This window comes from Mangifera indica, chromosome 1 (genome assembly GCF_011075055.1).
Source record: "Mangifera indica cultivar Alphonso chromosome 1, CATAS_Mindica_2.1, whole genome shotgun sequence".
Classification (NCBI taxonomy): domain Eukaryota; kingdom Viridiplantae; phylum Streptophyta; class Magnoliopsida; order Sapindales; family Anacardiaceae; genus Mangifera; species Mangifera indica.
This window is the reverse complement of record NC_058137.1, coordinates 1,319,120-1,334,057: the sequence shown is the minus strand read 5'-3', so window position 1 is coordinate 1,334,057 and position 14,938 is coordinate 1,319,120. Positions and strand designations below refer to the sequence as shown.

The window sequence follows — 14,938 nt, the reverse complement described above, 5'->3', positions numbered from 1 at the left end:
TTTGTTTTACCTATTAATACCTTTTTGTATTTTTTAAAAAGTTAAATATTTTTATCAATTCTTACGCGGTATAATAGGTTGAATATATCAAAGTGATAATATCATCTATGTTTACAAACAAATTATATTTTCATTTTAACTTTTTTTTAATCTTTATCTCATTTTTTATCATCAGAAACACTTAAAGAAAGTTGAACGATCTAAACGTGCTTAAAATCCTATAAGTAAATAAGAGTTTTGGAGTATGTGAAAACATCGAGATCTAATCAAAACAGAGTTTATCAATGACAAATTTGGATAATATTTAATATATCCATATTGATTTGGTGGTGAGTAAGAGTAACAAGTCAAGAAATTTTGCACAAAATTAAAAATACAATAACGGTGAAAACCCTTATCATCCAATCACAAGAAATTAAAAGGTTGGTTGATGGTGACGTTAGGATTGCATTAGAGGAGAGGTTGATTAAAAAATAAAAAACCCTCAAACATAAGCTGATCCCTCACCCTTTTGGATGGTTTAATTTGGTGTAGAAATCACATCCTTAAGACAAATATGGTTAAATTAAAATGAATTTTAAAATAATCTTTTTAGGCCAATTACAAAATATATTATTAAAAAATGGTGAAAGGGCAAGTTGAGATTGATCACATGATCCATGGCATCTTCCACGAAGAATGGCTTAGCAGTGCCACCACGCCATTTGATGCTTCTGATATGAACAAACCAAACTATACATAAATAAACCAGTGAAGCATCGATCCATGGTTCTTTGCAAATAATAAATTAGTGGAAACACTAGTGGTCCTATTTCTAGCTTGCATCAGCAACCCCATTTCTTCACAATGTGATTCTCAATGAAGTATAAGTGGGAAAAAACAAAATCCCATTGGTCTAGGCAAATAATAAATTAGTGGAAATTAAAATATAAGACCCACCAGACACCAGTGGTCCTTTTTATAGCATCACCAACCCCATTTCTTCACAATGTGATTCTCCTTGAAGCATGGTGGGCAAAAACGAAATCATTTTGTCATGGGAATCAAGCTAGCTATTGCTATAATATTATCAGCAATTTGAAGGAAAGATAGTGGAAGTTTATACAGGTCAAAATCTTATTGGCTTCTTCCAACGAACAAGGTGGTTGCTTGCAGTGCCATGGGTGAGCTGTCGAGATGTGATTGGTTAACTTCTTTCAAGTGAGATACACAAACAGTATCATTCAATATGAAAAATGTTGATATGTTTCCGTGGAGAGGTGAAAGTCGTAACCAGCAATGACCAAAGAATTAGTCTTCGATTAGGAGGTGGTTTGGAAGTGGGAGATGGAGAAATCAGAAGCATGGTAAATGACTCTTATTATTGAATTGAAAAGTCATGCTTGAAGCTTTATAATTCTTATAATAACTTTAAACTTTCCTGTCAAGCCCACGTTTCCCTGCTTGATTTCATGCAGCCAACAACAGGTATCATGCATGCCACAATTTATTAATATCTTGTGTATTGATTTAGAGGCCAATTTCATATGTATGTCAATATCTCCTTATTAAGTCATTTTCCTATTACGTATCAAATTTTTCTTTGAATTAATAGTTAGAAAATTTCTTGACGTAGTTAATATTATAATTTGATTTAATACAATTGAGTTAATGAATACTCCAATAAAAAATTATAGGTGAGTTTACTTTGATTATACAAAATTACATTTAAGGGGCGTTTGGTTTGAGTAATGTTTTATTACCAAAATAGAAAGATTACTTTGAAGATAGATTACTTAGAAGATTACTGAGTATAAATGATTACTATGTTTGATAAAATTTGGTAAGTATAAATAATTATTGTGTTTGGTTAAAGGTAATAAAATATTACTAATAAATTATTTTACTTAAATGTCCTTAAATATAATTATTTTTAAATATTTTTTATATTATTTACCATATTAATTAAAAATAAATTTATTTTTATCTCAACAAATTAATAAATAATAATATAATTATAATAAAATCAAGATTACTTTGGTAATCTTTAAATACCTAAGGTGAAAGTGGTAATCAGATTATCACCTATATTATCTGTCACGTCAGCATTGGTAATAGAAGATTACTGTAATCTTTTATTACAGACAAACCAAAGAAATGAATAAAAGATAGATTATCAAGGTAATCTTAAAAACCTGGAACCAAACACCCCCTTAAGAGGTTATGATCTATATGAACAGTTTATAATAAATTTTTAGGTTATTAGACCTTCGAGTGAAAATTCGGTGATCTCGTTAGATTTTCTCTCCAAAACTTTTATATACAAAAGTCAAATTATTTTATTCATTAAAAGTCATTATTCAGAATGATTTAAGAGAGGAAAATTGGTCATGCACTCAACAGAATTCAGAAGTTCTACGGATTCTAAACCATGACTCGTTCAAATATTGCTAATTTAATTTTGCGTTATACATGAATCCCATGGAATTGTTGATTAATATTACACTAACCCTTACTCAAAGTTGTGCATTGAGAACTTTCAAATTGGCATTTAAATCGGGTGCCCACATGCTTTGGATTCACTAAGCCACGTGCACATGGAATGGACTTTCACAGAAGCAAAGACTCACCTAATTCACGGCCATCACATGAAACTTCTTATTTTGTTCCATATATCTCTCATGGAAATGAAGCTATTTATTGATAATAGGTAGTTGATTTCAGGCCATTGTGATGAACAGTATTGACCTTGTGCTCATCGTGCTTAATTTATATTTGTATTGTTTTGAGTGAGTGGAAAGCAAAGAAGAAACTTAGAAAGATCAGCTAGGTTCGAAAAGGAAGAGGGGAACAGCAATATTTAAAGAAAAAATAACTCCACTGTGTTTATTGAGCTTTAAAATAGTTAAATTTGGTACCGCAATTTGCAATAAGCTGAATCATATGGACAATTAGCCAATTTTGACTTCAGTAACTTGATCCCTATGACATTTCTTACCCTCTAAATCAGCCAGCTGATGCACGTTTTCATTCTTTAGTTTAATTCATCATTTTTTTAAAATTAAGTATGGGGATTTTGTGCGGAATTGTCAGATTAATTGCATCGAGTCACTTATATTCATTGGTGGCTTATACAAGGGTTGATTCGAGTTTTAGTCGAATCTATAAAATATAATTCAAATTCAAATTGAAGACTTTTAAATTGACGATATTTCACTAAAAAAACGTCAAAAATATCAAAAAAAAATAAAGGTGATTTACAATTATTAAAATATAAAAAATTATTAAAAAAGATATATTTACTAACGAATTGCTCGATCTAAATTAAACTATCCCAATTTAAGTTTGACTTATTCAAAGTGAATGCTAAATTAAATTTAAGTTAACTCATATCCACCCGATTTAATTCCTAGATGAAACATCGAGAATGAAATTAGCTTTGGCTTAATCAGTGAGGCAGTGACCCTGGAAAATTATTAAAAAAAAATTAATCCCTTCAAAATCACCAACGGAGACAAAATCTGGATTAAAATTTACAAATTATTATGAATTTTTAATTGCAATGCTTTTGTTTTCTATGTTATATCATTTTGTTTATTTAATTTTATCAAATATAAGCTGAGACTATCGCAAGCTTGTCCTCCTTCAAGCAAGATACTGGGCTGCGTTAGCCAGAAACTTTTCGAAATGATGAAATACGAGCCAATATGCTGGCCCATAATCATAATCAAGGGAGTCCAGCCCAAACCACTTGAGCTATAATTCAGTAAAACTCTGACCTCAGCTTCTGATATTCATTCAATTGAAGTTGCCCGATTCGGATTTCAGAAAGCAGCGAACTCGAAGAGAGAATGATTATTTGGGGTAAAGTTGAGTTGAAGTAACTTCATTAGTAACGGCACAATGCCCAGTGGACTAGTGTGCTTTTTACCCTGATTTACAACGGTCACCTCATGATTGCCTGTTGCCGTTTGGTGAAGATAAAGAAGAGAGCTTCTGCAAAGGAACCTGGTTGAGCTTTAACCTCACCCAAGTCCCACTCATCTGCCTCACTCATGGCCCCGACTCGGCCCCTCTTACTCACCCTTCGTTTCTCACCTATCATTACGCACCAGTGCACCACCCACTACAACACGTGTCACAAATTTTATTTGTACTCAACGCTTTCCCCCGCATATTAGGGTGATATTTGATCTTGCCTTGGTGTTATGGGAATTTCACTTAATTTAACTGTTACATAACACCAAAATTAGGAGAGGATAAGTACTGATTAAGAACTGAAATTGGTTAAGATTTACAAATTGAAATCTCAAATTCAGACTATAAAATGTTTTATTTTTATTTTTAAATTTAAATTTGATTAATTTTACTAAAATAAGCTTAACGTTATATTCAATCTTATCTTGATTACATCTAATTCGTTTTAGAGCTCAATAAGCTGTGCTCCTCCAACCTTTCTAATAAAGTATAATCTATCCATTTTATGTTATAATCGAATAATAAAATTTGTTTTAAAAGGAAAGCGACTGACTGACTGACTCTCGCAGAAAGCAAACAGTAACAACGCAAGTGACGGCCGTTTAAATATTTTAATACTGCTTCAGTCCTGACCGTTACTGGATTTCTAGTCGTTGGGCATTCAAGCAAACAGATTCACCCACCACCTATGGAGCCCACACATCGTATTAACTCAGCCACTCATCCCACTTATCCCACTTTCCCTCCCGGGTCAAATTTAAAACTTGATTTCCCTCACTTGTTGCAGTTAACTTTCGGAAATAAATCATCTTTTTGGGCATTCTAGGAAATTCAAATCAAACGTCCACTATCTTTCTCTTTCACCGTCTTTCCTCTCTCTGTTCCTCTCTACCTTACATTTACAGTCTCAACGTGTTCGAAGTAAGTGCATTGTACAGTTCGATACAGACCAGAAGCCATTGCTATCATCATCATAATCGTTAGTTCATTCATCGACTCATCATCCACCGTACATTTTTCACCACCATCAAATTCCTAAGCTCATCATATTGTTTGGCTTTTGTTGTTGATGGCTGAAACCCTAAGTTCTGGTTCTAAAATGGAGCACGAGAGTAGTGTGAGAGCCGAAATCGATACATCGGCTCCGTTTGAGTCCGTTAAAGAGGCTGTGAGTCGATTCGGTGGAGTCGGTTACTGGAAACCCTCTCATTATAAACTTTCTGAAACTGAGGTCACTTTCTCTTCTTTATTCTCCCATATTTTACCTCAATCTTTTTATTTTCTATTCGGTCTATGGAAGATTCAACATTTATGTTTTACAGTGTTTAAGTCCTGGCCTTTATTTGTTTTCTCCATTAATAGGACTGATGGACCGAAACCATCAGTTAAATTACCCTTCTTGGTGATTTTGACTGTAATCTTAAATTGATATTGGGAGGAACCATGGCTGCTCATTTCAAACCTGATCGATCCGAGCTAGTAATTGAGCTCGAGCTAGCTCGGCTTCAATCCAGCCCAGCTTTGACACATATCATTTTTGTGTGTGTGTTCTTGTTCATATTGAAGAGGAACTTCGAGTACACTAGTTATTGGTGGAAATTTTTTTTTATTTTTTTTTATTTTATCTTTATCGCATGTACATTTGAGTATATTATGTCTAGATCTTCAAATGAAATTCTGTGAAGGGATTGAAGTATCATTTGCTTGTTATGGAATGTTCAATAGCCACACTGAAGAGCACCTTCAGAGCCTCATTGTTTGTTAAGTTTGGCTTCTTTTACACTCTGATACATTGATGCATCTTTCTTGTAAAACCTATCTTTGATCTGCCTTAATCACAATAAAAGTAACATTCTATAAAAAATGATTCTGCGACTGAAAAAGTTTCTAATATTACCAGCATGAGATGGAGGAGATTGATATTGCAAAGGTGGAAGTGCAAGCATCACAGTTGGAGAAGGACTTGATTTTGAAAGAAAGTGAAACACTTGAAGTTTTAAAAGAGCTGGAATCTACCAAAATGATTGTGGAAGAATTGAAATTGAAGCTGCAGAAGGAAGCGTCCGAGGTGAGTATGACACTTGCTTCAAAGACTGATGATAAGAACAAGACTCCTGTGGTGAATGAAGAAGAAAAGGAAAACCATGAAAATCTTGAATCTGTTCATAATATGGTGGGTGGTTTCAACACTTGCCCCTCGTCAGCTCCAGGTCTAATCTTAATGGAGCTGAAACAGGCTAAGTTGAACCTTTCCAGGACTACCAGTGATCTCGCTGACATCCGAGCTTCTGTTGAGGCTCTTAACAAGAAATTAGAGAAGGAACGAATTTCTCTAGAGAAAACCCGTGAAAGATTGAGCCTGAATTCTTCAAAGGTATCCTCTCTTGAGGAAGAGCTAAACCAAACAAGACTGAAGCTGCAGCAAGTGAAAGATGCTAGTGGCTCTGATAATCCTGTAGATATTTCAATGGAGCTCCAAAGGTTGAGTTCTGAGGTAGAACAATTCAAAAAAGTGGGAGAAGTGGCAAGATCAGAAGTTTTGCGAGCAATATCCGAGATTGAGCAGACAAAAACTAGGATAAAAACAGCTGAAATCAGGTTGGTTGCAGCTAGAAAACTGAAGGAAGCAGCTAGAGCAGCAGAAGCTGTTGCTCTTGCAGAGATCAAGGCTCTATCAAACAGTGAGAGCTCATTTGGAGTTCTCTCACCAAAATGCGAAGGAGTAACACTCTCATACGAAGAATACTCTTCCCTAACCTGCAAGGCTCAAGATGCTGAAGAATTATCTAAGAAGAGACTGGTAGATGCTATGCTTCAAGTTGATGATGCAAACACTTCTAAAATGGAAATTCTAAAGAGGGTTGAGGAAGCTACAGAAGAAGTCAAAACCAGTAAGAAGGCCTTGGAAGAAGCCCTTAACAGAGTAGAGGCAGCAAACCAGGGAAAGCTGGCAGTGGAAGAGGCTCTTCGGAAATGGAGATCAGAGCATGGGCAGAAAAGACGTTCTGTACACAATTCGACCAAGTTTAAGAATTCTTACCTGTCTCAACATCGGAAAGATCCTCGTATGCTTGATGTAAATGGACTGAATTTGGTTGGTGATATATCAAGCCCTGTTTTGAAGCCAACCTTATCAATAGGTCAAATATTGAGCAGGAAACTACTTGTCTCAGAGGAGTTAGAGATGGCTGAAAGAGATGCAGTAAAGAGAAAAGTATCGTTAGGCCAAATTCTCAGTAAACAAAATGGTGATGTGTCCTCATCTCAGAAGGCTGAGAAGGAAAATAGTCGCAAGCAGTACTCTGGAAAGAGGAAGAAGTTCGGATTCGCACGCTTCTCACTGCTTTTGGCAAAGCAGAGTAAGAAAAAGAAGCCTACTTTAAACTTGAGATAATGCAGTGGATGAACTTCCCAGCTTAAAATAAGGTTCTAACGTTTGTAATATATTTGACTGTGTCTTGGTTTTGTTTCGTCGGAGCTATCATTTACATTATGTCCTTGTTTATTATTAGGTTTATTATCCATATTTCTGTATTAATTTCTTTGTTTTAAGGATTTTTTATGATATTTAATTACTTGGGATTGTTATCTAAATATTCTCTACTTTAGATTGTGTGAAATATTGTACTAAAAGCTCTCTGCACTTGGTTAGGATTGGGGATTCAAACTGGTTGAGGGGATTCGATTAAACTGAGTCTGGGGTCAGATCAAACTTGGATAAAATCCATAATGCGAGTTGGCATACACTACTACTAGAGGATTGCCGATAGAGTGAAAAATGTTATTGACGAAATAAGCAATGTCTCTGAATGAACAAACAAGTTGACCATGAGTTGAGTTGTTGAACTGGAGCTCTATTTCGAACTCAGCTCATTAGGGTTAATTAGTATATTCGAATCGAGATAACTTAGATTAGTTCTATCCCTAATAGTGTCAATAGTGAGCTAAATTGTCTCTAAATAAACAAACGAATTAACCTCGTTAGGGTCAAAATAGAGCTTTAGTTTGAGATCAATTCATGAGATTCAAGTAGTAGATTTGATTGAAATAGCTCAAGTTAGATCCACTTTAAGCTAAGCACGAATAAAATCTATTTTGAGATTACTTCAAATACAAAAGAGTCAATTCAAAATTAATGAATTGAGACTTCAATTTGGTTTTAAAATAATTTAATTGGTTACAATTTAAACATTTAAATTAATTTAATCTTTGACTTATTTTATAAAAATAAATTTAATATTTAATTTGAATTTGGTTTGCTCAATCTAAACTTAAACTTGAAATCTCGCATATTAGATCAAATGCAGCGTTACTCTCCTTGAACAATGCTTTGTTTCAAATTATTGAAAATCAAAATTTTCGGAAGGGAGAAGGACTATTTCCCACCCAACTTTTGATGCGTTCTCAACTTGCCACCAACGGCAGATGAAAATCCAGTTTTCCCACCCGTGACCAAACTGCCGTCCAATTTTTCAGTTAGGGACAGGGGCAAAATCGTCATTTGCTATTTAAAACATTAAAATTTTTAAATTTTACCGTTTCCCCCCTCCAGGTTTTAAAAAATAATAACTAACCCATCCTCAAAGTTTGAAAAGTTTAGATTGCACCCTTGGGGTTTGCTTCCTTCTCCGGCCACCATCGACGGCCGACGCATTCGACCGATCTCCCATCTCCGACTACAAAGGACGACGAAGGACGACGCTTCGACGACGACTACAAACAACGACGCTTCGACGACGACTACAAACGACGACGCTTCGACGAGGGACGCTTCTACGACGACGACGCTTCGTCTGTTCTTCCAGATCTCCGTCTCCGTCTCTTCGTTTGTTCTTCCAGATCGACGCCCCCCATCTCCGTCTCCGTCTGTTCTTCCAGATCTCCCATCTCCGTCTGTTCTTCCAGATCGACGCCCCCCATCTCCCTCTCTTCGTCGCATCGTGCGACGAAGGGATCTCCGTCTCTTCGTCGCACCGTGTGATGAGGAGAGGAAGATCTCTTCGTCGCACCACCGCCGTCGCACCAGGAGAAGGAGGAGGCCGGTGAAGACGCCGGAGAAGACGTCCGGAGTTGAAGTTGGAGAATGGGGGTGAAATGCTAGTTTTGAAAGTTATGGGGGGCGGCTGTATTTTGAAAAATATGGAAACCCTAGGTTTGGGGTGAAAATGTTAGTTTTTAAAGTTGAGGGGTATTTTGTCATCTGCTGTGGGGTGAAAATGTTAGTTTCTAAAACCTAAGGGGGGTGAATGGTAAAACTCTCACATTAATTTTGAGAAATTAAATTGAGGGGTATTTTTGTCATTTCATCTAACAAGGGTAAAATAGACATTTTACCTTTATGCAAACAGAAATCATCCATTTTAACAGCTCACGGGTGGGGAAACTGGATTTTCATCTGCCGTGGGTGCCAATTTGAGAATGCATCAAAAGTTGGGTGGGAAATAGTCCTTCTCCCTTTTCGGAAAGAAAGCCGCCAGTGACCACTTATAATATAGAGACAATGTGAGAATAATTGGTGGAGGAATGGAGGTTCAATCCTTGGACGGCAGAAAGTCCAATAAATATATATTATTCCTTAATTATCCAGAAAATTAAATCATATTAATATTACATATTATTTTAAACTTTATATTAAAATATCTAATCGTCAGTGTTCCTCGCCAACTGAAAGTTTAGTATATTCTTTTTAAACAAGTTTTCCTCTTATACTCTTTATCACAAATCTAAAACTTCAATAAGCCACTGAAACACTGCCAAATCAGCACAAACATTAAAATTGTAAAATCATGGAAGACACGTCCTGCGTTATGATTCCGACACGTAGTAAAAAAGCTACGAGTTGCTTACCGCTGAGAAGCAGAACCCTATATAGCCGACTTTCAAATTGTGCCACCAACAATTGCCCAATCCAACACTCAACGATAGGAATCAAACTCGCAGTTCCCAATTTCTCTGTCTCCTTCGATTCATTGGCGTCTCCGTTAAGCTTTCCAAAGGTAATCATCGTCTTCCCTCCTTGATTTTACATTTCAAACGAACCGTTTGAAATAAAAGATATATGTGATTTTAGATCGTGTTGCTTCGGATTTCAAATATCGTTAAATTTGGATTCATGAGTTGGTGTTCTTTCATATATGCTTCGGTCGATTTGATTCTTAGTTGAGGATGCTTTTGATTGTATATAGAATAGTATCTTTCCGATAGATAACCCCAGTTGTTTGAAATCGAGTTAAGTTCAATATTGTTTTTTCTTTCTTTGTATTATTTGAGAACTAGTTTAATCCAACACGATACTGCCCAGCTTGATTTTTCTGTATTCGTGGATAGTTTCACCTTTCTTATTGTAAAAACGAAAGTTTATAACATGGTCTGCAACTAGTTTTGATTTTATGTTTAAAAATATGATAAGTAACTTGGGAGAATCATATCCCTTAGCTGTTGAGTTTGGAGAGTTCAAAGCCATAAAAACCTATACTAGAAGTCTATAAATTTCTACGTGGGATCTAAGTCTTATAACTTGCTCTTTGAATTGTAGCAAAATATCTTCATGTGAATATTTTCTTTAATTTATTGTGATTGCAATCTATTAATCGAGATTTAGGTTTTTGTTTTCAGATTTTAACATTATGAGGTTTTTGTTGTCTTGATTGTTGTAACTTCAGGTGTCATGGAGTCGAGAGTTGGGCTCTTGTTTCTTTGTCTGTTGGGTGCTAGCTGGGCTTGTGATGCTAGACAATTGGGAGACTCTGACATTGTGGGTAGGAATATGCTTCTATGTTCTTTCTTTATTTGGGGAGGGCAGGTTTTTTGGGGGGAAATTTTTCTCTTATAAGATGCTTTTGGTTTGCATTGACTTATAGAGGATCCTCTATACATTGAGAAAATCATATGCAATGTGTTGTTCTTAATATTATTATTTTGAAGTTGTTGTTTCTATCATGATTGCTGTAAAGTATGCTGGCAATGATGAATATATCTTAGTGGATTGATGTTTTATTTCCTTGTTCAGCCGTGCAGATTAGCAAGCAGGGGCAAGTAGAGGGAGGAGGTTTAGAAAATGATAATGTGTGCACACTGTGTGAGGAATTTACTGCCAAGGCAGTTGATTACCTTGCCGACAACAAGACCCAGACTGAGATCATAGATGTACTTCACATGAGCTGCTGTCGTTTGGCTTCTTTCAAAAAGAAGGTAGTCATCTAATTTTAGTTGAGTGGATGTATAGTTGCAATTGATATTTCATAGTTGCATCACAAGCCAAGCCCATTTTGATCTTCTCGTCTCATCTTTTTTTGTTTCAGTTTTGGTCTTCACCAATAATTTGGTTTTTCCTCTGTGTAGTCAAATAGCCTCTCATGTGAAAGCAAAACCTTGGATGCCCCAATGCTAACCACAATAGATAGTTAATGATGGATAGATGGAGTTTTTCCTTCTTAATGTGCCTTTTTGTTGGGACTTTAGTTTTTAACATGGCTCAAGAGCATGGCTCTACTCCTCATTCCAAATTAATGGGTTTGGACTTACCCTAATCATGTTCAAGCCAAGATATGGCTGACCTATTTAACCCAAAAGATCAAGTTCATATTGGCCTTTCTCACTTAGAATCCATGTAGCCATCTCATCTAAATTATGGTCTCTTGTTAATTCATTTAATAATTTGCATTCAGTGCTACCAAAGAATACTTTAAAGGTAATCATACAATTGTTTTTGGAAAGTTCTTGGGGTTGAATGGCTGAGAACTCACCAAAATCTTCAATTATGAGCTGTGGTCTGCAGCTTTGCATAACCCAGAATTTCATTTCTCTCACTTTTTTTCTTCCCATGGATCACAGTGTATCACTTTGGTGGACTATTATGCTCCTCTGTTCTTCTTGGAGATATCGACTGTTCAACCTTTAGATTTCTGTAAAAAGGTTAACCTTTGTCAACAAGTGGCAATCATTTCTTCACAACTACGTGAAGATAGCTGTGGTTTATGTCATCATGCTGTTTCAGAAGTACTAATCAAATTGAAAGATCCTGACACACAGGTTTGTTATTCCATCATTAGCCAATAACAAGTAATATGGCTTGTTGCTATTCTAGCTTTTTGTGAAAGTTTTTTTATGACAGTTTCTTAAGTGCAGCTCAATTTATTATTTCTAAACACAAATGCAGAATCAATGGAAAGATGTCTTATGTATAAAAAATAATAATTACAATTTTTTTTGTAAACTTCGACCTTTATTTTTCTTTAAGTTTAAAATGTCAGATTAAGAAAATGATGTGATATAGCCTCAAAACAATTTGAATGTGCCAAACGACAGTGGGGCCTGAGAATTAATATATATGACTTGTTGCTATGATAGTTTTTTGTATCCAGAAGTACAACATTACTGTAAACTTCTTTTAGGATTGGTCCTAATGATTTGTTTTGGGATGTCTTTATCATATTCTTACAGTATTTCTCTGCAATATAGTAATAACCAAAATATTAAAAGAACAATGTCATTTAAAGCATGTCGGATGAATATGATACAGTCAAGTTTCATATTCATCCATTTTATAAAACTGGAACTTCTAGTATTGTGTGTGGGTTTTATGGGACACATCTTATGTAAAACTTCAGGAAGGAAAAGCTAGGTGGGTGTTAGCTGGCATTAATGCCATTGCTGTAGAATAGTCCACAAGCCACATTATATTTCTCGTGCAGTACATTTAGAATATATATTATTTCTGTATATGCTGTTTTGTATGCATAGTTCCTTGCCCTGTGAAATTTTACTACTTGTGGCAAACTAGAGACTTATGCTCCCTTTCCTCTGTTTTATTCAGCTTGAGATACTTGAGCTGCTTTTGAAGGGATGTAATTCTATGCAGAACTATGTCAAAAAGGTAAGAAATTAAGAACTTATATCAAATTACGTTATTATGCATTAACTTAATTATAGTTCCTCAAAAACAGTTCATTGACATGTCTATATCTTAGGAGAGAGATCAATGAATGGTAGAACCATGATCAAGTTGAATAACCATCTCTATTTGGGATTTCCTAGTCATGTTTAAATCTTACTTTTGCAAAAAATGGACTAGAGGTTATAACTTCCCTGAACTATATGCTATAATGGGTTCTAATAGATCAATGATTTGCAATTTTCAATTCTATTGTGTGATTGGAGACAAATTAAAGTACTAGGGATTTTTTTTTAATTAGTGATACGTCAGATAGGTTATTGTAGGCTTATCTACTGAGTATTAATGTCCTTAGTGTGCTGATAAGTTTCTTTAATATTTTGTGACGCAATGGCAGTGCAAGAAGATGGTCTTTGAATATGGCCCTCTGATCCTTACGAATGCAGAGCAATTTCTGGAAACAACTGATGTATGCACCTTGCTTCATGCCTGCAATTCGCCTGGTACTGGTGTTGAGCAAGCAGCAGAGGTTGTAAAGGTGTTGGCTGATTCATAATTATTACAGATCCAGCATGCTCAGAACTGAATTCCACGCTTCCTACTGTGTAAAATTGTTTTACCTTTAAAAATGATTGTACAATTATAAAATTATAACATATTGTGCTTCAGGTGTAAACAGTAAAGTGTGTTGTATTGAAATTTGAATGCTACTCTGAAATTTGTCCCCAGAAATATCAAAACCATAGTCTGAAATTTTCTCTGTGCCAATGCCGAAGATAGATCTCAGAAGTTATTTTTTTGTTTTTGGGGTCGAATTTTTCATTTAAGTAATTATCCATATCACTCTATTAGATAATAAACGAAATTATATTTAACGGTATCATTGAGATCTCTTCTTTTAGAAATGACATTTTTATTTCTGTTTGAACCAATAGCATTCCTTCACTTCCAATTATTCATATTGTTAAAAATAATCCTTGGATACGGTAACAAAAACTCTTTTTATCTCATCTCACATTGTCTGCTCTTCACATGTTCTCCTCACCTTCGTTAGATCTCTTCATCTTCATCAAATTTTCAAAGTGGCGTGTTTTTTCAATTAGAGGTAACATTCTTCTCTTCCTAAATTGCTATATTGAAGATGGAGTGTTGTATGTTAGTCTTTGTTGATTTGAGATCGAAAAGTGTCTAAAGTTTAGTTGTTGTGTTTTCTTATTGAATCCATGGATTTCAGTCAGAAAATCAGGCTATATCCAAGATTTTGATAGCTCTTGTTGCAAATTGACAGTTAAAGAAGACAAAGGAAATTCTTGCACGTGATTTTTTTTTTTACCATATCCTGCAATGTGGAAAGTGCAGAGAAAGCTCACTTGAAGAAGTATAATTGTCAACATTAATACATTACAGATTTACCTCCTTGAACTGTTTGATATGAGAAGTCTCTGCAGCCTTAATTTCAGCACAAGTAGAATTGCTGCATACGTTTAACACCACAACTTTGAATATAAAAGGTCAGACAAATTGCTCTCTCTCTCTCCTTATACACCCAACTTTGCAGATTTATATTAAATATGAACCACTTATTCGCCCTGCTTAATGTGTTCATACCAGTCTCCTGCAATTTTGGTTACAATAAATAACTTCACATGGGCAATTGCTATATTTTCAAAAGCCTTGTTCATGATGGGATGTTGTTAGGTAAATTTGTACGAATAAATTAATAAAATATATTTACATATATAATTTTATTTATTAAAAAAAAGAAGGGCATGAAAAACATGGTTAAAAAAATCCAAAATATAAAATTTTATTATAACTTGATAAGGGAAAAAATGAATACAAATATTGATATAATATTGATTAATTATTATATGATTAGATATTATTTTATTTTTAATTTAAATTTAAATAATTATATAATAATATATTAGCATTCGTGTATGTGTTTATATTTATAAAATATTATTGAATAAAAAATTAAAAATAACGTTTTACTCATGCGGTGAAACTTCCAAGCAAGACATGGGACCCTTTCTTCTATAGTCAAGCCAGAAAAGTTTGTTTTTAAATGCCGACAAAAAAACAAAA

At 34.7% G+C, this 14,938-nt stretch overlaps 2 protein-coding genes across 2 annotated transcripts; both read left to right on the top strand.

The window, feature by feature from the left end:
• Positions 1-4,826: 4,826 nt before the first annotated feature.
• On the top strand, positions 4,827-7,577 carry LOC123194948 (WEB family protein At2g38370-like). The gene is made up of 2 exons (XM_044608460.1): positions 4,827-5,188; positions 5,858-7,577. The coding sequence occupies exons 1-2, from the start codon at positions 5,027-5,029 to the stop codon at positions 7,349-7,351; spliced, it is 1,656 nt and encodes a 551-aa protein (XP_044464395.1). The 5' UTR covers positions 4,827-5,026; the 3' UTR covers positions 7,352-7,577.
• Positions 7,578-9,797: 2,220 nt separating this feature from the next.
• On the top strand, positions 9,798-13,618 carry LOC123193548 (prosaposin-like). Its single transcript, XM_044606586.1, has 6 exons — positions 9,798-9,953; positions 10,620-10,715; positions 10,967-11,148; positions 11,791-11,988; positions 12,773-12,832; positions 13,248-13,618. Exons 2-6 carry the CDS (start codon positions 10,625-10,627, stop codon positions 13,404-13,406), a joined length of 690 nt encoding a protein of 229 aa, XP_044462521.1. The 5' UTR covers positions 9,798-9,953; positions 10,620-10,624; the 3' UTR covers positions 13,407-13,618.
• Positions 13,619-14,938: the final 1,320 nt, after the last annotated feature.